Source organism: Trachypithecus francoisi, unplaced genomic scaffold (assembly GCF_009764315.1).
Source record: "Trachypithecus francoisi isolate TF-2019V2 unplaced genomic scaffold, Tfra_2.0 Lachesis_group11, whole genome shotgun sequence".
NCBI classification, from domain to species: Eukaryota; Metazoa; Chordata; class Mammalia; order Primates; family Cercopithecidae; genus Trachypithecus; species Trachypithecus francoisi.
Genome location: NW_022681456.1, coordinates 95,704,551 through 95,731,176, shown reverse-complemented (window position 1 = coordinate 95,731,176; position 26,626 = coordinate 95,704,551). Strand labels below are relative to the sequence as shown.

Below are 26,626 nucleotides of genomic sequence, written 5' to 3'. Positions count from 1 at the left end.
GAGTTTGAATTTAAGGAGATCAGAGAAGAAAGTAGATAATTTTGAAATTGGGAGCACTTCAGGGTAGGGCAGAATTACATGAGAACTGGACCGCATAAGAGAGGAATGGATCAAGGTAGCATGGGGACACAGGAAGGTTAGTAAGAACGAATGGCTAAAGCAGAAATTCCCATTGTTCCCCCAAAGACTGGCCTACACCTATGAGAGGGAAAGAAGGTTCTTTCCCCTGTCTTGCCTTTTCTTGCCCCCTTCTGAATTATTCTTACCATATTATAAAACAGGCAGAAATCATTTTATGTGAGTGAGCTGGGAAATTTGGACACCAGGTATTTACAATCCTTGCTAGAGAAAAATCAGGGCAAAGTTTCAATTAATTTTTAACTGAACCTCCTGTATGTGTAAGGTTGAGGCAGACCCACATTTTGCAATGCCCTCTCTGACAGATAAAATAGATAAACATGAAGCATGGAATGCAACTCAATCAGAATCAATGCATCTAAACAGGAGCTATCACTTCCAAGGAGCTCCTGTGGAAGACTGAGCACTTTAGTAAATCTGTTGTCCTTCTAAACGTTTCTGGAACCCTAGGTACTTTGTATGCTGGTTTTTTTCAACTTGTAGGGAATCCTTTGGCTAAATGAGGGCTTAGCTACATTTTAAAAATAGAAATTGACATATAGTTAAAAGTTATTGGGATCCAAGTGTGATGAACAAAATGCTTTATCAAACTAAGTAAAACAGGATTGGTTTTCATTTTCTAATTCAAAAAAAAATTTGATTATAGTATGGTAAGACATATTCTATTAAATGTTATAAATTCTTATATGTAGCAACAAAAATTTATAACTTGGCTCTAAAAATGTTTATAGCTATATGGTATAGTACACAAGAAAATTTTTTAGGGAGCAAGATGGCCGAATAGGAACAGCTCCAGTCTTCAACTCCCAGCGCGAGCGACACAGAAGATCGGTGATTTCTGCATTTTCAACTGAGGTACTGGGGTCATCTCTCTAGGGAGTGCCGGACAATCGGTGCTGGTCAGCTGCTGCAGCCTGACCAGCGTGAGCTGAAGCAGGGCGAGGCATCGCCTCACCTGGAAGCGCAAGGGGGAAGGAAATCCTTTTCCTAGCGAGGGGAACTGAGACACACAACACCTGGAAAATCGGGTAACTCCCACCCCAATACTGCGCTTTAAGGAAACAGGCACACCAGGAGAATATATCCCATACCTGGCCGGGAGGGTCCCACGCCCACGGAGCCTCCCTCACTGCTAACACAGCCGTCTGCGGCGATCTATCCGCAAGGCAGCAGCGAGGCTGGGGGAGGGGCGCCCGCCATTGCTGAGGCTTAAGTAGGTAAACAAAGACGCTGGGAAGCTCGAACTGGGTGGAGCTCACAGCAGCTCAAAGAAGCCTGCCTGTTTCTGTAGACTCTACCGCTGCGGACAGCGCACAGCTGCAATCCATTAGGGGAAGAGCGGGGCCGTGGCAGACGCGAACGACTCTGTCTGACAGCTTTGGGGAGAGCCGTGGATCTCCTAACGCGGAGGTTGAGATCTGAGAACGGACAGACTGCCTGCTCAGGTGGGTCCCTGACCCCTGAGTAGCCTAGCTGGGAGACATCCCCCACTAGGGGCAGTCTGACACCCCACACCTCACAGGGTGGAGTCACCCCTGAGAGGAAACTTCCAAAGAAAGAATCAGACAGGTACACTCGCTGTTCAGCAATATTCTATCTTCGGCAACCTCTGCTGCTGACACCCAGGCAAACAGGGTCTGGAGTGGACCTCAAGCAATCTCCAACAGACCAACAGACAGTCCTTCTGACTGTCAGAAGGAAAACTATCAAACAGGAAGGACACCTATACCAAAACCCCATCAGTACGTCACCATCATCAAAGACCAGAGACAGATAAAACCACAAAGATGGGGAAGAAGCAGGGCAGAAAAGCTGGAAATTCAAAAAATAAGAGCGCATCTCCCCCTGCAAAGGAGCGCAGCCCATCGCCAGCAACGGATCAAAGCTGGTCAGAGAATGACTTTGACGAGATGAGAGAAGAAGGCTTCAGTCCATCAAACCTCTCAGAGCTAAAGGAGGAATTACGTACCCAGCGCAAAGAAACTAAAAATCTTGAAAAAAAAGTGGAAGAATTGACAGCTAGACTAATTAATGCAGAGAAGATCATAAACGAAATGACAGAGATGAAAACCATGACACGAGAAATACGTGACAAATGCACAAGCTTCAGTAACCGACTCGATCAACTGGAAGAAAGAGTATCAGCGATTGAGGATCAAATGAATGAAATGAAGCGAGAAGAGAAAACCAAAAGAAAAAAGAAGAAAAAGAAATGAACAAAGCCTGCAAGAAGTATGGGATTATGTAAAAAGACCAAATCTACGTCTGATTGGGGTGCCTGAAAGTGAGGGGGAAAATGGAACCAAGTTGGAAAACACTCTTCAGGATATCATCCAGGAGAACTTCCCCAACCTAGTAGGGCAGGCCAACATTCAAATTCAGGAAATACAGAGAACGCCACAAAGATACTCCTCCAGAAGAGCAACTCCAAGACACATAATTGCCAGATTCACCAAAGTTGAAATGAAGGAAAAAATCTTAAGGGCAGCCAGAGAGAAAGGTCGGGTTACCCACAAAGGGAAGCCCATCAGAATAACAGCAGACCTCTCGGCAGAAACTCTACAAGCCAGAAGAGAGTGGGGGCCAATATTCAACGTTCTTAAAGAAAAGAATTTTCAACCCAGAATTTCATATCCAGCCAAACTAAGCTTCATCAGTGAAGGAGAAATAAAATCCTTTACAGATAAGCAAATGCTTAGAGATTTTGTCACCACCAGGCCTGCCTTACAAGAGACCCTGAAGGAAGCCCTAAACATGGAAAGGAACAACTGGTACCAGCCATTGCAAAAACATGCCAAAATGTAAAGACCATCGAGGCTAGGAAGAAACTGCATCAACTAACGAGCAAAATAACCAGTTAATATCATAATGACAGGATCAAGTTCACACATAACAATATTAACCTTAAATGTCAATGGACTAAATGCTCCAATTAAAAGACACAGACTGGCAAACTGGATAAAGAGTCAAGACCCATCAGTCTGCTGTATTCAGGAGACCCATCTCACATGCAGAGACATACATAGGCTCAAAATAAAGGGATGGAGGAAGATCTACCAAGCAAATGGAGAACAAAAAAAAGCAGGGGTTGCAATCCTAGTCTCTGATAAAACAGACTTTAAACCATCAAAGATCAAAAGAGACAAAGAAGGCCATTACATAATGGTAAAGGGATCAATTCAACAGGAAGAGCTAACTCTCCTAAATATATATGCACCCAATACAGGAGCACCCAGATTCATAAAGCAAGTCCTTAGAGACCTACAAAGAGACTTAGACTCCCATACAATAATAATGGGAGACTTCAACACTCCACTGTCAATATTAGACAGATCAACGAGACAGAAAGTTAACAAGGATATCCAGGAATTGAACTCATCTCTGCACCAAGCGGACCTAATAGACATCTATAGAACTCTCCACCCCAAATCAACAGAATATACATTCTTCTCAGCACCACATCGCACTTATTCCAAAATTGACCACATAATTGGAAGTAAAGCACTCCTCAGCAAATGTACAAGAACAGAAATTATAACAAACTGTCTCTCAGACCACAGTGCAATCAAACTAGAACTCAGGACTAAGAAACTCAATCAAAACCGCTCAACTACATGGAAACTGAACAACCTGCTCCTGAATGACTACTGGGTACATAACGAAATGAAAGCAGAAATAAAGATGTTCTTCGAAACCAATGAGAACAAAGATACAACATACCAGAATCTCTGGGACACATTTAAAGCAGTGTGTAGAGGGAAATTTATAGCACTAAATGCCCACAAGAGAAAGCAGGAGAGATCTAAAATGGACACTCTAACATCACAATTAAAAGAACTAGAGAGGCAAGAGCAAACACATTCAAAAGCTAGCAGAAGGCAAGAAATAACTAAGATCAGAGCAGAACTGAAGGAGATAGAGACACAAAAAACCCTCCAAAAAATCAATGAATCCAGGAGTTGGTTTTTTGAAAAGATCAACAAAATTGACAGACCGCTAGCAAGACTAATAAAGAAGAAAAGAGAGAGGAATCAAATAGTCGCAATAAAAAATGATAAAGGGGATATCACCACCGACCCCACAGAAATACAAACAACCATCAGAGAATACTATACATGCCTCTACGCAAATCAACTAGAAAATCTAGAAGAAATGGATAATTTCCTGGACACTTACACTCTCCCAAGACTAAACCAGGAAGAAGTTGAATCCCTGAATAGACCAATAGCAGGCTCTGAAATTGAGGCAACAATTAATAGCCTACCCACCAAAAAAAGTCCAGGACCAGATGGATTCACAGCTAAATTCTACCAGAGGTACAAGGAGGAGCTGGTACCATTCCTTCTGAAACTATTTCAATCAATAGAAAAAGAGGGAATCCTCCCCAACTCTTTTTATGAGGCCAACATCATCCTGATACCAAAGCCTGGCAGAGACACAACAAAAAAAGAGAATTTTAGACCAATATCCCTGATGAACATCGATGCAAAAATTCTCAATAAAATACTGGCAAACCGGATTCAGCAGCACATCAAAAAGCTTATCCACCATGATCAAGTGGGCTTCATCCCTGGGATGCAAGGCTGGTTCAACATTCGCAAATCAATCAACGTAATCCAGCATATAAACAGAACCAAAGACAAGAACCACATGATTATCTCAATAGATGCAGAAAAGGCTTTTGACAAAATTCAACAGCCCTTTATGCTAAAAACGCTCAATAAATTCGGTATTGATGGAACGTACCTCAAAATAATAAGAGCTATTTATGACAAACCCACAGCTAATATCATACTGAATGGGCAAAAACTGGAAAAATTCCCTTTGAAAACTGGCACAAGACAGGGATGCCCTCTCTCACCACTCCTATTCAACATCGTGTTGGAAGTTCTGGCTAGGGCAATCAGGCAAGAGAAAGAAATCAAGGGTATCCAGTTAGGAAAAGAAGAAGTCAAATTGTCCCTGTTTGCAGATGACATGATTGTATATTTAGAAAACCCCATTGTCTCAGCCCAAAATCTCCTTAAGCTGATAAGCAACTTCAGCAAAGTCTCAGGATACAAAATTAATGTGCAAAAATCACAAGCATTCTTATACACCAGTAACAGACAAGCAGAGAGCCAAATCAGGAATGAACTTCCATTCACAATTGCTTCAAAGAGAATAAAATACCTAGGAATCCAGCTTACAAGGGATGTAAAGGACCTCTTCAAGGAGAACTACAAACCACTGCTCAGTGAAATCAAAGAGGACACAAACAAATGGAAGAACATACCATGCTCATGGATAGGAAGAATCAATATCGTGAAAATGGCCATACTGCCCAAGGTGATTTATAGATTCAATGCCATCCCCATCAAGCTACCAATGACTTTCTTCACAGAATTGGAAAAAACGGCTTTAAAGTTCATATGGAACCAAAAAAGAGCCCGCATTGCCAAGACAATCCTAAGTCAAAAGGACAAAGCTGGAGGCGTCACGCTACCTGACTTCAAACTATACTACAAGGCTACAGTAACCAAAACAGCATGGTACTGGTACCACAACAGAGATATAGACCAATGGAACAGAACAGAGTCCTCAGAAATAATACCACACATCTACAGCCATCTGATCTTTGACAAACCTGACAAAAACAAGAAATGGGGAAGGATTCCCTATTTAATAAATGGTGCTGGGAAAATTGGCTAGCCATAAGTAGAAAGCTGAAACTGGATCCTTTCCTTACCCCTTATACGAAAATTAATTCAAGATGGATCAGAGACTTAAATGTTAGACCTAATACCATAAAAACCCTAGAAGAAAATCTAGGTAGTACCATTCAGGACATAGGCATGGGCAAGGACTTCATGTCTAAAACACCAAAAGCAACGGCAGCAAAAGCAAAAATTGACACATGGGATCTAATTAAACCAAAGAGCTTTTGCACAGCAAAAGAAACTACCATCAGAGTGAACAGGCAACCTACAGAATGGGAGAAAATTTTTGCAACCTACTCATCTGACAAAGGGCTAATATCCAGAATCTACAAAGAACTCAAACAAATATACAAGAAAAAAACAAACAACCCCATCAAAAAGTGGGCAAAGGATATGAACAGACATTTCTCAAAAGAAGACATCCATACAGCCAACAGACACATGAAAAAATGCTCATCATCACTCGCCATCAGAGAAATGCAAATCAAAACCACAATGAGATACCATCTCACACCAGTTAGAATGGCAATCATTAAGAAGTCAGGAAACAACAGGTGTTGGAGAGGATGTGGAGAAATAGGAACACTTTTACACTGTTGGTGGGATTGTAAACTAGTTCAACCATTATGGAAAACAGTATGGCGATTCCTCAAGGATCTAGAACTAGATGTACCATATGACCCAGCCATCCCACTACTGCGTATATACCCAAAGGATTATAAATTACTCTACTACAAAGACACATGCACACGTATGTTTATTGCGGCACTATTCACAATAGCAAAGACTTGGAATCAACCCAAATGTCCATCTGTGACAGACTGGATTAAGAAAATGTGGCACATATACACCATGGAATACTATGCAGCCATCAAAAAGGATGAGTTTGCGTCCTTTGTAGGGACATGGATGCAGCTGGAATCCATCATTCTTAGCAAACTATCACAAGAAGAGAAAACCAAACACCGCATGTTCTCACTCATAGGTGGGAACTGAACAATGAGATCACTTGGACTCGGGAAGGGGAACATCACACACTGGGGCCTATCATGGGGAGGGGGGAGGAGGGAGGGATTGCATTGGGGAGTTATACATGATATAAACGTCATGCACATGTACCCTAGAACTTAAAGTATAATAAAAAAAAAATAAAAATAAAAATAAAAAAAATAAAAAAATAAAAAAAAAAAGAAAATTTTTTAGATTCACAAATTATATAGGTGTCAGTTTTATAAAATTATATAGGTGTCAGTGTACAAAGGTACACTACAGCATGTGTGAAAATGCTCTTAAAAATGTTTGCATATAGCACTCTATAGGTATATTAATTTTTAGAAAGTATTAATTTGTTTTTCTCATTCTAAGCTATCTTTCATTTCTTATCTGGCTTTTTCACAAATATTTTATCTCTAATTATGTGTTTTTTTGTTAGGAAATGAATTATTTTCTTCACTTAGGCTTTAATGTTTAAATCCAGTTGTTTGGTGAGTTCTTATTAGTATTAACATATATTATTTTTATTGTAATAATTATCACAACTACATAATCACTGAATTAGTCACAACCACTATTAAAATGTTAAAAACAGCCTAGATTTCTATTGGGATCCTTATTTGTTTTTCATTAGTCATATTCAACAAGTGATTAAAGAAATATCTCTAAATTTACCTCAAAAGGAAAAAGCAGTATCAGTTGTGACCTTAAAAAAAGCTTTGCTTATACTTATTTATTATTTATGAATACAAATGACCTAGATCTTTAAAAACAAGTCATACCATTTGACATTTTGACCAACTACAGAAGAGGATTTTACAAGTCAGTGATAAGTCATGTGCAAAAGTCTCAAGTTAATTCAAGCAGTAAGTTGGGTAACACTAGTTTCGATAATCCTATGATCATTATTTCAGTTTTAATTGCCCTCCATAAGGGGAAAGCTAATCATTATACATTTCTTAATGCTGCCATAATCAATGATCCATGAAAACATCTAAGACATTAATATCTCAAGAATGCAATTTCAAATGCAATGCCTACTAATCATAATGTATAATTCCTTGTTTTAATTATTCTCTCTAAACTCAAGAACACAAAGCAGAGTTAATTTGAAGAATTTAAACTTCCAACGACTTTGATCAACTGGCTGCTCCAGGAAAAAATGCCTGGCTGCCTAAATACATTTCTAAATAAACTGAGCAAAGCAGCAGGTAGTCTAAATGTCTACATCAGTTCTACAAAGCATTCCTTCTGTAACAAACCAGGTGGCAAATCAGATGATTTTGCTTCCTTTTGAATATCTAGCCAAAAATGTTTAAATTTAATTTGACTGGCATGCTCAAAATATAGTCTCTGTAAGTAATCTGACTGCACAATAGAATCAGTGTGTAAATATGTAAAGAACTTATGAATATTTAACCACTTACACATTACAAGTGATTAAATTTTCATTTTCTTCCTCTCCTTTGCACCCAGTTGATTTCAGAGGGACAAAGTATCAGGATGCAAGAAAGAGAAAGCCTAGAACAGTGGTGAAAAGCTGAGTAACTCCTTGTTGGAAGATTCAAAAAGCTTGAAATAGCATAAATAATTTTCACATAATCAAATTAGAAGCCCTGCAGAAAATATTTAAGAGACCAAATGACATTACATGACATTCTGATGGATTAGTTTAGCCTTTAAACTAATCTAGACAGGGATGAAAATATCCATGAGACTACTTAATTGTATTAGGAAATGGGGAAAAAAATGAAAACACTGAGTTGTAATGGTACAGCAAGCTTCGCCGAAAAGCAAAATGAATGGAATGCAAAAGCAGCTATTTGAAGAAATAACAAAATGATTTATAATAGTAATTTTATATTGTCATGGTCTAAATAAAATTCATTACCATATTATTACAATTAAATCTATTTTTCTTACACATAAGTAGAGATAAACCATTAAAAATACAGTTGTAGTTTCAGCTAACATAGTGATTTATTTCCTATACTAAGGTACTCATTAAACTATGTATGCTCTTTATAGTTGCAAATTAAAATACTCTGAAAAGGAAATAGAGATTCATTTAGCAGTGATTTTATAATCCCACCTTTTTTTCTTCCTCTTTTCTTTTCTTTTCAACTTCTCTAAATCTTTCTTTGCTAGGTCTATAATTTCAATGGTTTCTTTGTCTGAGGATAGTATAGTAGGAGAAAAAGTTGATGATCCACTGAAATATGGCGCTCTTGCTGTGGCTCTTGTCAAGTTTTTTCGAAGGTTCTCATTCACTGCTTCACTTTCTAATAATTTTGCCCTAGCAAATAAAAATATATTTAAATAGGGAGCATTTTTCTCTGTGGATAAAAATACATAACATTAAGTATACCACACTACCATTTCTTAAGTGTACAGCTCTGTAGCACTAAGCAAATCTACACTGCTCTGCAACCGTCACCACCATCCATCTCCAGAAATTTTTCATCTTCCCTTACTGAGACTCTATACCCATTAAATATTAACTTCCCCCTCAGCCCTTTTATCTCAGCTCTGGCACCCATCATTCTACTTTCTGTCTCTATGAATATGACTGCTCTAGCAATAAGGCAGGAACATTTTAAATGAGTTAGTCTGCATGTAAAAAAGTTTTCCAAAATGCACTTCAACATGGCTACAGGATAAGGATTTTTAAACTAAATAAAATTCTCAAAAAATAATAAAAATAATCACAAAAGAATGCTCACAAACACTAATGTTTAAATTTTTTTCAAATTTCCTGATTGAATAATTATACATTTGCAATCATAATCTTAATACTCAAAACAATTCTACATATTCAGATGCCAGTGGTAATTAGATTACTTGAATTCTGGCCAGTGGACATCAGTTGTCCTTGCTTGTAAACCTATTATTTAAACTTACAAAATACACAAGCAGCATGCTCCCCTTAGTTTCAGTTCCTCATTCATCACACAATAGTAGCATTTCCAAAACTGTGCAAGGAATAAATTGTTAAATTTGCCCCAAACTGGCTGACAGACATCTGGCTCCCGAATATAGCATGGGAAAAGACAGTATCTCCAAGGAAACTTGAGTTTGATAATTAAAAAAATTCTTTTGTTTGCTCAAGCAGTCCTAATAATGACAGGAGAATAATGTACACACTGATCCTAACACGTGAAGACATCAAATCATGAAATCCTAAAAGAACCTAGATTACTGAGACTAAAAGGATTCAGAGAGTCCTCTAGGCCAATTCCCTTATTTCTATTTTATTTAAACCATCAAAAATACAACTATCTACTTACATATAATAGATTTTCAAGGTTAGTTTGGCACAATAGTGATTGAGATGGAAAAATAAGAAGAAAATACAACCTATCTCTCTCAACACTCTATTACTAAGCACCTTTGCCATATGTTCAAATATTTCAGAGAAAGATGCTAGATTATTTGCAACACTAAGCTCTAGAAGGCACAGTCAGCTCAGTGCTTTTTCATTGCCTACCAAAATTGTTCATTCTACTCTTGAAATAGTTGAGACAGACGGGGTCTCACTATGTTGCCCAGGCTGGTCTCAAGCTCCCAGCCTCAAGTGATCCTCCCACCTCAGCCTCCCAAAGTGTTGGGATTACAGGCACGATCCACCCTACCTGGTCCTACACATTCTTTAATGAAATTGTTTTAGTATAAATGTGATACCATATGTGAGCAGAATAATTACAGTATTTTTAGATGGTTAAATAGCTGTGTACAAACTTCTAGGTTAATTGAATGACTTCAAAATTGTTTTAGAGAAAATTCACATAAAAACTCAAAGTTAAAATTCATGCTTATCAAACAGTAGAAAAGAACAAACAATATATTACACTTTTCTATATTTTTAATTTGTAGCACAAAGCCTGGGTACCTAATAAGGAATGCTAAGAATGAATGAAAATATAATAAATCAGCTAACAATAATGATCTATATTTTAATGGGCTCCTTTATTATTATGTAATAAATAATGTGGGTATTTTGTTTTAAAATTTACGTTTTTCACCTAATGCTAAAAGTCTGCATTTGGTAGGGGCATATCCAACGACTCTTTGATCCTAGTGCTAATAAAGGCCTTTTAGGGATTACCTCCACAAACTCCAGGGTACATTAACAGAATCTACTTTTTGTATGGCCTACAGGGAGACAAGTTGAGGATCTGGAACAAGGTATTAACCTACACCAGGAAAGATGTGATCAGCGATTGAACTCAGGGCCCATGAGTCATCTCTGTTCTCTAAATGGCTTAAGGAACGAATAGTCTTAACTCAAGACTTAGAAGAAGGAAGATATTAGATGCTACTTTTAGCCACTAGAAGGAGGGGAAGTGGTTCTGGCAGTTTTCTAGGAAATAAGGACATTAGTCAAGCAATTTGCCTAACAGTGACAAAAAGCCGAGGTACAACCTTAGAATACAGAGTGGAGGAAAGGAAAGAGAGACTAAGAACTGGAATAAGCAATCGGCTTTAACAATTGGCAAGTGCCAAAGAAATAAAAGCGATAAGAGCAGCAGCCTAGGAGCAGGAAGAGGATCTTCAAGAATTAAAAAACAGAGCTATCAGTTGTGTCTCAAGGAGTGGTAAAGATGGGGTCAACAAAATCAGGAAAGACTGGTCAGAGAACAAAGTTTTAGCAGTAGGCGAGGAACAGTACTGCCAACAAGGGGTAGAAACTGCAAGTCCAGGTTGGCTGCTGAGCAGAACTAGGATGCAGTGCACAAAGGTCTCTGTCAAAAACGTGAAGCATGAAAAATTATATATATATGTACTATGCAAACATATATAATACATATGTACACAAAAACACACAGAATAAAATTATACTTGAATAACTATATTGCCACATCAGGGTGTGTTTTCATCTGTTTTTGCTTTTTGAAACATTTAAGAGATCCAGTGTGCCTTGTGTAGCCAGAAACAGTGGCGATAGTACTTGACACAGTTTGAGAACCTCTAGAATAGCCAGAGGAAGAGAAAGAGAACACAAATACAAGACAGGGTAACTGTGAAAGACGATCTCCTCCCATTTGCTTATGTTCTACAAATAGTTAGCAGAAGTGAGATTTGAACTACTTAGATGCTCTGCCATGGAGCTGACTAGAGTTTTCCTTCAAGAAAAAAATAGCTCAGTCATCACAGCAAACCATGGAACCTGAAAATATTATTGACGCAACCTTGTTTCCCAACCCTATTCCCCGTCTACTCCCCTCCACATTCCTACACCAGGCATGGGCATCCTTTAACTAAATTCTGTCATTCTGTTTACTACATGTGATGATTTATGTATGCTGCCCAACCTAGAGTGTGAACTCTTTATGTCATGCTTGCCCCCAGCCCCAGTCATGGTATTGACATATGCAAGTATGTGTGGCATGTTGTATGAAATGTGAATAGATGTACCACAGAGAGGCAGGCAAATTAGTAGGTATGCCATGATTTACATGTAGGAATAGCTAAAGATATAAAAGAGAACAGGAGATTCAAAAAATTGGAGATGACGTGTAGATATTGATCTATTCCCAAGTGATGAGGAAAGAGGCATATGAAGGAAAGGCATCAAAGATAACTTCAGCAACATAAATTTTGCCTGTTTCATATGTCAAGTTAGGTAAGCACCCAATATTGGGATATAGCAGTAAGAGTAGGAGAATAATACGGGAAGAGAGGGGAGAAAAGGAGCTTGGAATATGACATCAAGGGAAAGGTAAGTAACAAGTCTCCTAAAGTTAACCTAACCAAAGGGCTGAAATATCACCATGGACAACTGCCAAACAATAAGCTCAACAAACAGAAATATTATAACATTGCAAAATCCAAAAAAACATATGCATTATATGTTACAGAACATGAACTATACCTGAGATCTTCGATTTCTTTTATATAACTATGAATCATATTACTAATCTCCTCATTTCCTTCACCTGAAAGACAAAATATGAAATACAAATTTTCCTTTAAATTAAGACTTCAACAAAACAGGAGAAAAAAAAGTCGGGAAACAAAACAGCAATTTTTTAAAACACAACGCTTACAGCAAATTTTCTACCCTTTATTAGATGGGCAGACCAAAAGATAGTATTATTATAAAGGGAATATTTTGTTTATATAAGAATTTATTATTTTTTGAAATTAGGTATTTAGCTTAAAACCACAGACTGTATACACAGAGACTGGCATTTCTATTTCAACTATGCTAGGTAATTAGTGAACACAAAGAATGTTCCCTACCCTCCAGAAGTTAATCCCTCACTTATCCCACCCTACCCACATACCTGCTCTGGCAAGAACATGGTTGGCCTGATCACTAACAAGCTGTGTAATTCTGGACCTCAATGCATCAACTGTCTCTTGCATGGCTTTAATTCTTACACGCAGGTTATTATTTTCAGTCTGTAGCATAGCATTCTCATGGAACATGTCATTGATGCTTTCCACACCCTCTTCGTCAATTATTCTTTTACCCTAGTAAAGGAAAACAATGTCCTTGTTGCTTGAGGAGTCAAAAACACAAGAGTTTTGCTTAAGGATACTCTATAACTATACGTTCTCCAACCAAGAGCGCTTTTATCTTACCAACCCCAAGGCAAAAGAAATCCTTTCGCCTCTAGCAGAACACTCCACAGTGTATTTGTTACTAAAGAAATTGATTAGCCAGGTGCAGTGGCTCATACTTGTAATCCCAGCACTTTGGGAGACCAAAGTGGACAGATCACCTGAGGTCAGGAGTTCAAGACCAGCCTGGCCAACATGGTGAAACTCCATCTCTACTAAAAATACAAAAATCAGCCAGGTGTGGTGGCGGGTGCCTATAATCCCAGCTACTCAAGAGACTGAGGCAGGAGAATCATTTGAACCTGGGAGGAGGAAGTTGCAGTGAGCTGAGATCACACCACTGCACTCCAGCCTGGGTGATAGAGGGAGACTCCATCTCAAAAAAAAAAAAAAAAAAAAGGGCAGGAAAGCTTTTGAACAAATAGTTGTTAGGTTAGACTGAACATAGTTAAAGACTGCCCACAAGGAAAACTAGAGACTCCTACTTCCAAAAGGAAGGAGGACACTATTATGACAACCAAGAGATTCCAGACACACGTATGTGTAAGGCATTATTGTGTTCAGAAAGTGCCAGCCTTAGATGTATCACAAAATGCAGTCAAACGCATTAGCTTACTGTTTTGTACTCCATGAGCTCCACCTGAAGTCGTGTGATTTCACTACGAAGTGCATTGATTTGCTGACTAGCTCTGTCCTGATTGATCATCACCTTATTCTTGATATTTCTAGCTCGATTGGCATATTTCAGGGTGTTTAACGTTTCCATAAAGTCTCTGTCTGAAGGGCTGACACATGCTATCATGATTGTTTGGCTGAAAGTTACAAATAATAGTTAGGCTTACAGATAAAAGCACCTAAAATGCTAAAATGATCATTTTTAAATGCCTGACATTTGAATAGTATCTTCTCTTCAAGATACCAAAATATTGAGCAAATTTAAAAGCCCCTGTACTTTAAGACTATCTTAAAAAAAAAGATTTTGTTTACTTTGGGGAAATACATTGATATTATTCACCTTTGACCTTGAGAAAGTATAAGCACATACATTTATTTCTTACCTCTTTGCTAAAAAGATTTGAAGCAGTGCACGCAGTAATTCTAAAATTAAACTGACCACAATATATTATATTGAAAATAAAAAAACACTTCTTTCATTATTCATTTATTCTTTCAGTATTTTAAAAACTTATTCGTAATCACCTGTATGCTGACTTTTGATGTCAGCAAAGAATTGTACACAAAATCGAATCACATTGGAACAAGACGAGTAATTAGTATATTCTTGTGTTTCATTATATAAACTGTCATTTGTGATTGAATGATCCGAGTTCCAGTTTCTGGCCAGATTACACAGGAAAAGTGGGAAACATTACTATATGGTCATGCTAAATTGATTTAGCCACCAAAGATTAGGATAGTGAAATGCTAAGTATGCCCCAATTAGTATGTTTGTCAATAAAGCAGACATGGAGATTCTAACAGACACTCACAAACTAACTAAAAAATGTGCAGGAACTGCAATTAAGGAGCAGTCTACTTATCCTGGTAGAAAAATTAATGCCTATCAATCATAATCTTAGCCTCCTAGTCTCCTGCTTCCAATCTTTTCTTTCCACAATAATCTCAACACAGTACTCGTAGGTACCCCTTGTCCCATTCCACACCTTTTCCCTACAACTCTTGCTTACTCTTACTGTTACTATTATTCAACAATCAACTAAGGTATCACCTAATCCAAGAACCAAACCCTCAGTTTGTACCCTTTCTGCCTCCTCACACTTTTTGCATATCTCTTTTGCATTCATTATATTATTATTATATTGAAATTTTCTAGACCCCAAAACTCTTAGACTTTAAATTCCTAAAGGACAGGGATTATCAAGTTTTATTTATCAGTGTACTTCTAAACATATAACACAACATTTGAACCAATATTAGGTCATTAACAATTGTTTGTGGTGTGTGTCATGTGTACATAATATTTACTGGGGGTCAGAAAGTTAAAATAATTCATGCCATTTTAGTTTTCTCTTTTGATAAAGAGAATAAGATAATTCAGTAAGCGTGAGGATTATGGATGCTGATTAGAGAACAGGGAAATTTGAAGTGTGGGCCCCAGTCTAGCACCGGTCTGCAGATTATTTTTACTTACATAAAATTGGGGAAAATAAATTTATATTAGCCTTCTTTGATCCATAACACCTTGAGTAAGCACAGGTACATACACCTATTTCTCATTTCTTTACAAAAAATGTGTAAAGTAGTGCAGAAATTGCAAGTAAGCACTTTAGAAACTTCCACAACACTGGAACTTCCTGTAATCAATGACCTCCTCTCATTGAATGTAGATCAGTTCAAGTGTTTTCAAACTCCCATGGTGAGTCACAAATGGGGCAAGCTCTGTATGGTCATGCACAATATTAACCTACCACAAATTGGAAAGAAGAGAAGGACTCGCCTTTAACAAATATTTTGAGAAGTGCTGGGATCAAGGGCTTAAAGGAATGAGAGGAACTGGCAAGGATCAACTGTATAGGGAAAATGTCATATATTAAACAAAATCCAAAATACATGAATTTCACCAATGATTCTGTTTATGAAAAACTCAAAGAAAATATTAAAGCTATTTATTTTAAAAGTTCACACAAAAACCACAATTCTGTTTTAAAGTTAACTATATCACTTAAATATTTTATTATATTTTATATTTCCAACAAATTAAGTTATACTATACATCTGGAAGAAAATACATCACAATGTTAGCAGTAGTTACTTCTAGGTATTAGAAATATAACTGATTTTTTTTTTTTTTTTTTTTTTTTTTTTTTTTTGAGATGGAGTCTCACTCTGTCACCCAGACTGGAGTGCAGTGGCACAATCTCAGCTCACTGCAACCTCCATCTTCTGGGTTCAAGTGATTCTCCTGCCTCAGCCTCCCAAGTAGCTGGGACTACAGGTGCCCACCACCATGCCCAGCTAATTTTTGTGTTTTTGTTAGTAGAGATGGGGTTTTGCCATGACGGCCAGGCTGGTCTTGAACTCCTGACCTCAGGTGATCCGCCCACCTAGGCCTCAAAGTACTGGGATTACAGGTGTGAGCCACCGTGCCCAGCCAGAAATATAACTGATTTTTATTCATGCTTTATACTTCCCTGTATTTTCCAGAATTTTTGCCATAAACTGGTTATGATGTTTATTAAACACTGTAAACGTAAAAAAGCCAGCTCGACTTTTTTAAAAGACACTAAATTATGCACATAAACATATGGGGCTTATTTTCAAAAATATCTAATTTTTCTTTTAAGATTAATTTGTATAAACTTCAAAAAATGAAGATATTTTGCTCTCCAAGGCTTACACAAAGTACAGTGCATTTGCACTAGGAATGCAATCCTAAAATTTAAGCAAAAGTTGAGGCACACAAAGAAAGGAATTAGAAGGGGTCATCTCCTTTGAGAGATTACTACCCATTAAGGAAATGGGTGAGGAACATGAGACTATTTAGCTGTACCTAAAACTCAATAGAAATTCAAGACTCACAGTGAAAAGATTTTAGACCACTTGCAAGGCAAGCAAACTTTCAAAAGTATTGAAGTTTCCAAGAGTTAAACTTGTAAGGGGAGGACATTTATCATCTCTGCTTTGTTTTATGGTTAAGAAATAAATATAGGAAAAAGCGACAATTTAGAAAACCTGAAAAAATTTACACTTGGCTGAAAAAATGAAAATTTTTATTCTGTTATAATAAGACCCCGCTTGATGCTGAAAATCAAACTGAAAATGTAGAACACAAGCAAGAAATACATTATAGTGGAAAGAAAACTGCATTCATACATAGGATGTGCTGGAAGAGACATGAGTTAAGACAAATGCCAATATTACATAAAAGGAAGAAACATAAAAACGACAATGTTGTATTCTACAAAACAGAACTTTATTTCTTTTTTCTTTGAGACGGAGTCTTGCTCTGTCGCCCAGGCTGGAGTGCAGTGGTGCCATCTCGGCTCTCTGCAAGCTCCGCCTCCTGGATTCATGCCATTCTCCTGACTCAGTCTCCCTAGTAGCTGGGACTACAGGCGCCCACCACTATGCCCGGCTAATTTTTTGTATTTTTAGTAGAGACAGGGTTTCACCGTGTTGGCCAGGATGGTCTCGATATCTTGACCTCGTGATCTATCAGCCTCGGCCTCCCAAAGTGCTGGGATTACAGGTGTGAGCCACCACGGCCAGCCAAAACAGAACTTTATTCCTAAACCAAATGAATTATAAACTTAAAAGGATTTAATACTATCCAAAATTATTTGGATAATAGTTGTTGATACAGTGTGGATCTGTGCCCTTGCACAAATCTCACGTCAAATTATAATCCCCAATGTTGGAGGTGAGGCCTTGCGGGAGGTGATTAGAGGTTGGGGCAAATTTCCCTCTTGGAACTATTCTCATGATAGAGTTCTCAGAGGATCTGGTTGTTTAAAAAGTGTGTAGCACCTCCCTCTTCTTCCTCCTGCTCCAGTCCTGTGAAGTGATCACTCTCCCTTTGCCTTCTACCATGACTGTAAGTAAGTTTCCTGTGGCCTCCCTAGAAGCCAAGCAGATGCCAGAATCATGCTTTCTGTAGAGCCTATAGAACTGTGAGCCAATTAAACCTCTTTTCTGTATAAATTACCCAGTCTCAGGTCTTTATGGCAGTGCAAGAACGAACTAACACAGTTGTTCAAAAAGAAACCTTGTAAGTTTAAATACTAGATTTCTTGTATAGCATCTAATAATCTTTTCAGTAAATATGATGTTACATTATTGCAAACACTGTAAAATAGATTCACTGTGGTTGTTGGTAACTTGTTGAATTGTGCTATGATTGAATTTAAATGCCAAAAATGTTTCCATTTGTAAAGCCAACATGTTTACAGAAGGGAATATATTACCTACTCCCCCCGCCAAAAAAAAAGAGTTGAAAAAACATATCAGAATGATGCAAGATATGAGAAAGAAGAATGTCAGTGATACTGGCAAAGTTAATAACCAGACAACACTCTGTATTTCATTCAGTGGACATTAAGAAGATTTTTCTACATATAGAAAAAATTTGAATTTTTAGAAGGTTTTGTAAAAAAAAAAAAAAAGAAGTACCGGCCGGGCGCGGTGGCTCAAGCCTGTAATCCCAGCACTTTGGGAGGCCGAGACGGGCGGATCACGAGGTCAGGAGATCGAGACCATCCTGGCTAACACGGTGAAACCCCGTCTCCACTAAAAAAAAATACAAAAAATTAGCCGGGCGAGATGGCGGGCGCCTGTAGTCCCAGCTCCTCGGGAGGCTGAGGCGAGAGAATGGCGTAAACCCGGGAGGCGGAGCTTGCAGTGAGCTGAGATCCGGCCACTGCACTCCAGCCTGGGCGACAGAGCGAGACTCCGTTTCAAAAAAAAAAAAAAGAAGTACCAATAATATTTAAATTACCTTGTAATTACTTAGAAAACAGTATTTACTTTTTCAACAAAATTGTATTAGGTATCTACTCTGTGCTAAGTACTTAAAGCAGAAGCTATGATAAGAAAGTCTACATACTATTGACTTCATATATAAGCTAAGTGACCTTGAATAAATTACTTAACCTCTCTAGATTTCATTTTCCTTATCTAGAAAATAGAATAATAATACCTACACCTCAAGGGATGCTAGAAGGATTATGTGAAATAATATACAAAATTATTCACACATTTCAGATTCTTAACAGTATAAGGATTAGTTCCTCATCCTATTAGTTTGCTTTATAATAAAAGTAGTTCTTATAAATCACCTTACAAGCTTACTTAATAATGAATAATCAAAACTCTGAGTAAAGGATAATCATCTACGCATACCTATTACCCCCAAGGGAATCCTGTAGTAGTCTTGTTAGCTTGGAATCTCTGTAGGGGACATGTGTGGCCCTCTTGCTCTTGTCTCCCAAGGCACTAATTACATTGCCAAGCGCCAACTAAAAGAAAGAGAACGAAAGACGGCAAAATGATACAAATTTATCAATTATAACATTTTTAAATAAAGAAAGCTTACAGAGAATAATATAGAGACATAATATAATTAAGAATATTTGTGTTTGGTTTTGTTTTACATTTGTAATCATGGTTATAGATGTCTGCATTACTGATGGCTAGTGTGAGCAACATTTTGGATAATGTTTATCTTGTAGGTGATAATTCAGTGACAGTAGGAAAAACAGCAGGGTCGCAGGAGGAGTGACTACAGAGTTCTGTAATTTGACTAGTTTTTAAATAATTGGATGCTAACACATATATTATTGTATTTATTTATTTATTTATTTATTGAGGCGGGGTCTCACTCTGTTGCCCAGGCTGGAGTGCAGTGTTGTGATCCCAGCTCACTGCAACATCCACCTCCCAGGTTCAAGCTATTCTCCTGCCTCAACCTCCCAAGTAGCTGGGACTACAGGCACACACCACCACGCCTAGCTGATTTTTGTATTTTCAGTAGAGATGGGGATTTCCCATGTTGGTCAGGCTGGTCTCGAACTCCTGACCTCAGGTGATCCACCCACCTTGGCCTCCCAAAGTGCTGGGATAATAGGAGTGAGCCACCGCACCCAGCCCATCTTATTGTATTTCTAAGGATAGATATACTTGCATAGGAATACCTTGTTCAGAGAAATAATACTGATTTTTTTGCTGTGATTAAAGGTTTTCTTTTTCCATGGGAACTGTATTGCAAAATGAAAATTCACATCAAACTGTTAAACTAACTAAACATTTTATTTTTCATTGAGTTGAAGAGAAGAATTTGTAACATGAATGGACAATTTTCTGGGGACATAACCTGATGCTTTGATAATTCCAGGGATAACTAAAGTTGTCAATCTTATTTCTATTTCAAAGAATTAGTACTTAGTACTATAGTACTAATATACACATAAGGTATTATATATAGTACTAATATATATGTAACCATGACTTTGTTAGGAAAAACAGACCATGCAGGGAGTGGCAACAGGATCACACTTAGTCATCATTCCCCCTTTCCAGAGTGGCTACTGTCATAAGCAATGGTAATACTGAAACTCTACTAGATATGTCTCAACATACTTCAAGAGCCTAAAGAGGAAAACAAAGCAATGGTTTTTGTCTTTTCCTGACAACATAAATGTAAATACCACCATGATTGTATCTCCCAAGAAACGCAAAACAATACACAAAGTCCAGAATCCAGGCATGCCGTTTTACACAACATTCATCCACATGGTTGGACCATCAAGATGAGTATTGGAGTTGGAAGGTCTGGCTCTTTCTAATCAGCCTTGGTTGATAATTTCCCCATAGAAGGGTCATAATCATATAGAAGCAAATATTGGGGGGTGATTAATGGGAGGAAAGCAGACACCACACACTCTGAAACTGCCTTTGCAAAATTCGTATCAGTGAGAAAAGCATGACAGTGAGGAAGATCCGACCTAATCCACTCCATCTTGCCTTTAATCTCTAAACTGCCCTTGTTCATTCCTATGCTGAGCTAACTAAAGGAGGAATTTAGTTTATAGTTTAAAGAATTTTGAAAAGATGATAACAGCCTTTTCCTGAAACAACCCTTCTTCTTCCCTGGGGACCAGCAAGCCTTTGTAAAACCAACAAATTGGCCACAAGATTATTAGAAATTATGATTTAAGAGTCATGTAGCCAGAGGCCACGAGATTCCTAACCTCCCCAATTGCTCCTATGGATAAGATCACTATTGTAAAACCTAAGGTTGGTATTTGGATATTTTTTCAGACCCTGCATTCTGATGCACCAGCTGGCACCATGCAGACTGGTAATCTAGCTCAACCAGTTCTGTAATCCCACCTAGGAACAGAAGACAGCAGGAAGAACCCACTGAGACACCCTATGATTTCACCTCCACTCCCCACTCTCTTAGCCCCCTCATTCACCAAATTATACTTTAAAAACCGCAGTCTCTGAATTTTTGGAGAGACTAATTGGAGTAATAAAACTCCAGTCTTCCATTTAGCTGGCTCTGTGTGCGTTAAACTTTTTCTCTATCGCAATTCCCCCACCTTGATAAATCAGCTCTATCTGGGCAGCGGGCAAAAAGAATCCATTGGGTAGTTACAACTCTGATGCTACTGGTGTCACAGAAATTTAGGGATGTCATTACATTTGTGCAGGCACAAATTTCCAGTTTTGTAATGAAGATAATAAGAACATTTTAATGCACAAAACTTTGCTCTAAAATATTTCCTTCCATATAATGAAGCTTTATGCTAACTAAATCACAAGTTTTCCAATCAAAATGCCATTAAGTGGCATGGTATTAAAGTTAATTTTCAATATAACCTAGAAAAAGTATCACTTTTTAAAAATCATTACCAAAAACAATTATATTTTCCAAAGTCAGTAAAATGACTGTCATAAAATATTATCAAAAGGCTACTTTGAAGGTCTTCACCCATGAAATAACTTAATATTAAATCTTGGGCCAAGCGCAGTGGCTCATGCCTGTAATCCCAACCCTTTGGGAGGCTGAGGTGAGTGAACCGCATGAGCCCAGAAGTTTGAGACCAGCCTGGGCAATGTGGCAAAACCCCATCTCTACAAAAAATACAAAAATTATCTGGGTGTGGTGGTGCTGGCCTGTGGTCCCAGCTACTAGGAAGACTGAAGTGGGAAGATCAATTGAGCCCGTGAGGTCAAGGCTACAGTGAGCCGTGACCGCACCACTGTACTCCAGAGTAGGTGACACAGTGAGACCCTATTTAAAAAAAATAAAATATAAAAATAAATAAATAAACTGATTTTGACAATATATTGTTAAATGTGGAAAGAATTTTTCAAATAATTTGTATATCTATAATTTTATGCACATACAAATTTTAGTACAACTAAATTTATACACATGAAGAAAATCTGTAATATAAAAAAGAGAAAAAAGCGTGAGGAGATCAGAGATTCAGTGCATTACTAATAACTGTTCTATAATTTTCATTTCTCAGTTCAGTGTCTGAAGGATTTCCATATGGATATTATAAATTACAAAAGACAAAAGGACAATAGAAAAGCTCTGATATATTCTCAGCACAAAGCCTTAATCTTACAAGTCCACAGTTGATAGAAATGCCTTCTTTTGCCCTCTCGCCTGTAGCTCCAGTACGCTTCAATCTTTCTGACCCTGCGAGATCAACAAAATGGAACTTTGCAGTCAGGGTTTCAAATTCATTCATCTGTGCTGATTCAGAAATAATTTTATTATCAGTTGCACTGTCCTGAAATTAAGAAAAATAATTGAATATATTTTATTAATGTAACATTAAATATCCTCCTACTCTACCTTGAGCTCATCCCACATACACATATAGGGACAACCAAATAAATAGGCAGAAAGCCAAATAAATAATATATTCAAAAAATGTCTGCTGGCAATTAGAAATTTAAAGGCAGAAAAAGCCTGGATGTTCAGAACTCAACTATTATCAACTGAGGCTTCGCTTATGCTAATGAAGGGAAAACTATAGCATATAATCCTCAAAAGCAAAGGGTCTCAGGTGATGACATCCAACACATGGCCACAGCATCCTTTTTGGTTTTTCAGACATATATATATTTTTTTATTTCAAAATCTTACATGGCTGACCAGCTTCAACTTAACTAGGATCAGAAGAGGAAATCAGAAAAAGGAATGACTAAATTAACTGAATTTGGCTCAAATGTATTCTCACAGAATTCATGTGGTTTTAGGAAGATAAAAATTGAAAGTTTAAGAAATTAGAATTGATAACTCACAGCATCAATTTGGGGACACACTCTGGTTTGACACACATGAATGGTAAAAATGGCATGTGAACGAGAGCTCTGAACATTCATCTGGGTACTGGCAGTTGTCCGGGATAAAGCACCCAACTTCAAACACTGCATCATCTGAAAAAGGGGAAGAAACAAAGGACTTTACTTGAACAATAAACAAGATACTATACAATCTAAAGTCTGAGGTAATGGCTAAAACCCACCATGTTAAGGGACATAAAAGATGTGGAATTTCACATTACTACTTTAGTTACAGGCACTTTTTGAGATGAACTTCTCAGTATAATAGTGTATTATTTTTTAAATAGAAGAAAACACAGATTCCATTGTTTGCCATTTGCTGACATTTGCAGCTTCCATTCCAAAACTGTTACAGTAGAACACTCTGGTACAAACTGAGCAATAACTTGAATTATTCAGGCTCTTCTCTATCTTCTGTTAAAACTATTTTCTGTAATTTTTCTCAACAATCTCCCTCTAGGAGCCATGATACAGTTCTACATAGGTTAAAGCAAAAAGTACAAAAGTATTGTGGTCTCATTCTTCACCATCAATTGTCTAACCCTCTTTCTCTAGCTGTGAATGAAAGCTATTCATAAATTTTCTTAGATTCTTTTGATGCTATGACAAATATGCTGACTTTATCATAACCCTGATATTTTTATAATAATATTCTGATTTTTAAAATGTGAGGAAAGAAGACAAGATTTTAATTCCATGTCATGCTTCAGGATATAAATTTCATATCTTGATCTTAAGCAGACTATCAGCAAAGCTCACTATTTAAACAAAGCCAGCTATGCTCTGTTTTAACTACAATATAAATATTACCTCTGATTCTGTATTCACAGTACGTGTTGTAACGCCCACAGTATAAATTCCTCCAGTTGAATCTTCATGAATTCTTATACTTGATTTTTTATTTTTTGCATCAATATCACGAGTGGTATCAAATAAGTCAAGGACCTCTTCATTATAGAGCTATCAAAAAAATATTAGAAATCTAATTTTAGCAGAAATTGTCTGGGTAGTTGTCATAACAACATATTACATAATGTTTTCCTTCATACAGATTTTTAAAGTACTTCAAAGTGACACATATTTTTTCAAAATAACACATAAAAATGAATGAGGCTATTATTACAACAATTATAAGCAAATGCCAGATTTATTTACAAGAGTAAAAACAGTAAGTGACTTAATCATGACTAATGGGTTGAGAACTAGCTAAAATGATCTAATAATCCTTTGCAAGAGATAATTAAATATTTACAAATACAAGCAAACCCTAGAAACATGTGCCAAATGTAGACAAATCTTAAGCTTCAGAATATTTAAAGAATTTTTACTACTTCAGCTAAAAACATATTTCCTATTGCCCTGAAACCTTTGTTAACGAGTTGAAAAATTAAAACTTAGCATGTTTGCACGGTCAGCAACAGTATTACTGTTCCTGTACCAATAGAGGCTGAAGAAACCCAGATACCTCCTTAAAAGAGGATACACACACCTGTTTTTCTATCAATATGTTTTAAAGTTACAATGCCTAACATCATTTTAGAGGGTGAAAGAGAAGATGGAATAACACTGTTTCTTTTCTTCTTTTATCATCATTTACTTTCCTTGGGAACACACAGTTATATTCTCTTTGTTTTTTACTAAATAAGAATGTCCATTAAAACCAGCAGAAAAAAAAAAAAAAAAAAAACAGATATTAATTTTTCTATTTTGTGCTACACAATGCTGAGTAAAATGTTTCATCAATGATGAAAATGATTAGCTCATGGATCAGGTAATTTAGACTAAATTCTCTTTGCACCAAGAACCCAGAATTATGTCACTGCCCACCAAAGTGCAATATTGGCTCAAATCCTAGATGTCCTCTTAGTGTTACTTTCCTTCTATCACACTAGACAGCCTGAATTAATCCAAAGCCACCACCACCTTTGGACATTATATCAAAACATCTGTCTACCTACGCAAGGATAATAATTTCTTCAGCCAGATAAGTGCTACAATCTGAGACCTATGATTTCTCACATACTTCCCCTACTTTTGGCCTTAGTCATTAAGTTCCTACCACTTTGTAAGCCTGTCTAAATTACAACAGTAATTAACATTTATCTATTGATAAAAATAAGTACTCACACCTGTAATCCCAGCACTTTGGGAGGCAGAAGCAGGTGAATTGCTTGAGGCCAGGAGTTCAAGACCAGCCTGGGCAACATGGCGAAACCCCATCTCTACTTAAATTACAAAAATTTGGCTGAGTGTGGTGGCGCACGCCTGTAGTCCCAGCTACTCAGGAGGCTGAGGCACAAGAATCGCTTGAACCCAGGGGCAGAGGCTGCAGTAAGCCAAAATAGTGCCATTACACTCCAGCCTGGGTGACAGAATGAGACTCTATCTCCAAAAAAAAAAAAGGGGGGGGTCTTAAATAAGCAATATTAATTGTTATTTTATTCTATGGACATTGGTCAAGTGTTTATAATCTTAAACTCAAACATCACTTCCTACAAGTAAGGAAAACTTATTTCTATTATCTAATGTTAATTTACTCAAACAACATTTATTGAGTACGATCTTCAAAGCACTGTACTAGAAGCCAACAGTATAAAATCATGAACACTTACGGTCTATAAAAACAAACTTTAAAAGAAATTAATGCCAAAATTGGATTATTACCTCTAAGAATTGGGCATTCACTTTAAAATCTGGAGGAGGAAGCCCATTTTTAATTGCTATGTGTTTTTTTTCTTCAATACTCTTAAAAAGATGTTTAACAGCTCGAGAAATAATACCCTGTTCTTCCTCAACAATGTTAACATCAAAGCCTGTTCCCATTGTGTATGTTTTACCAGCTCCAGTCTAAACAAAAGAACAGAGAAAGATTAGTGTTCAACCTTAACATAACCTTCAGAAACAAAAATGAAAGCGCAACTGAATTAACATTTCTGACAAGTTTCAACTCCTATGAAAATAATATGGCACTTACTTGTCCATAAGCAAAAACTGTAGCATTGTATCCTTCGAAGCAACCTTCAATTAGTTTTTCTATACATTGAATGTAGATCTGCTCTTGCTGGGAGTCAATGTCAAATACATAGTCAAAAGTAAAAGCCTTATCTTTCCCTAGGAAGACCTGAGGCTCTCCTGGTGTGACAGATGTACAAATATGGCATCCTTCAATCTTCTCTTTGGCAAGCTGTGGTCTTATTCTGTGAGAAATAATCAGAAAAGAAAAAAATAAAATAAATGCAAAAAAAAAAAAAACCTCTCAAAAAATAGGGCTTAAAAATTCTTGGCCAAATCTTTTTTAAAACTCTAATGTAATTACCTAATGCTTATTCAGTTGAAAAGTTTAAATAAACTGAATTATAATGAATCAATTTCAGTATATGAGATGACTTTCTTAATTTCAATGA

General features: G+C 37.2%; 1 protein-coding gene across 12 annotated transcripts in view; it reads right to left on the bottom strand.

Moving 5' to 3' along the window:
* Window positions 1-26,626, bottom strand: part of KIF21A (kinesin family member 21A) — a 164,869-nt gene that overhangs the window by 62,515 nt on the left and 75,728 nt on the right. For all 12 annotated transcript variants that reach the window (XM_033222442.1, XM_033222431.1, XM_033222432.1 and 9 more), the window contains exons 2-11: window positions 26,197-26,419; window positions 25,887-26,069; window positions 24,033-24,182; window positions 23,181-23,315; window positions 22,496-22,663; window positions 19,257-19,372; window positions 14,014-14,209; window positions 13,118-13,307; window positions 12,703-12,766; window positions 8,923-9,126 (exon numbers count right to left, since the gene is read on the bottom strand). In XM_033222442.1, coding sequence (XP_033078333.1) covers window positions 8,923-9,126; window positions 12,703-12,766; window positions 13,118-13,307; window positions 14,014-14,209; window positions 19,257-19,372; window positions 22,496-22,663; window positions 23,181-23,315; window positions 24,033-24,182; window positions 25,887-26,069; window positions 26,197-26,419 — 1,629 coding nt within the window. The remainder of the gene's footprint in view (window positions 1-8,922; window positions 9,127-12,702; window positions 12,767-13,117; window positions 13,308-14,013; window positions 14,210-19,256; window positions 19,373-22,495; window positions 22,664-23,180; window positions 23,316-24,032; window positions 24,183-25,886; window positions 26,070-26,196; window positions 26,420-26,626) is intronic.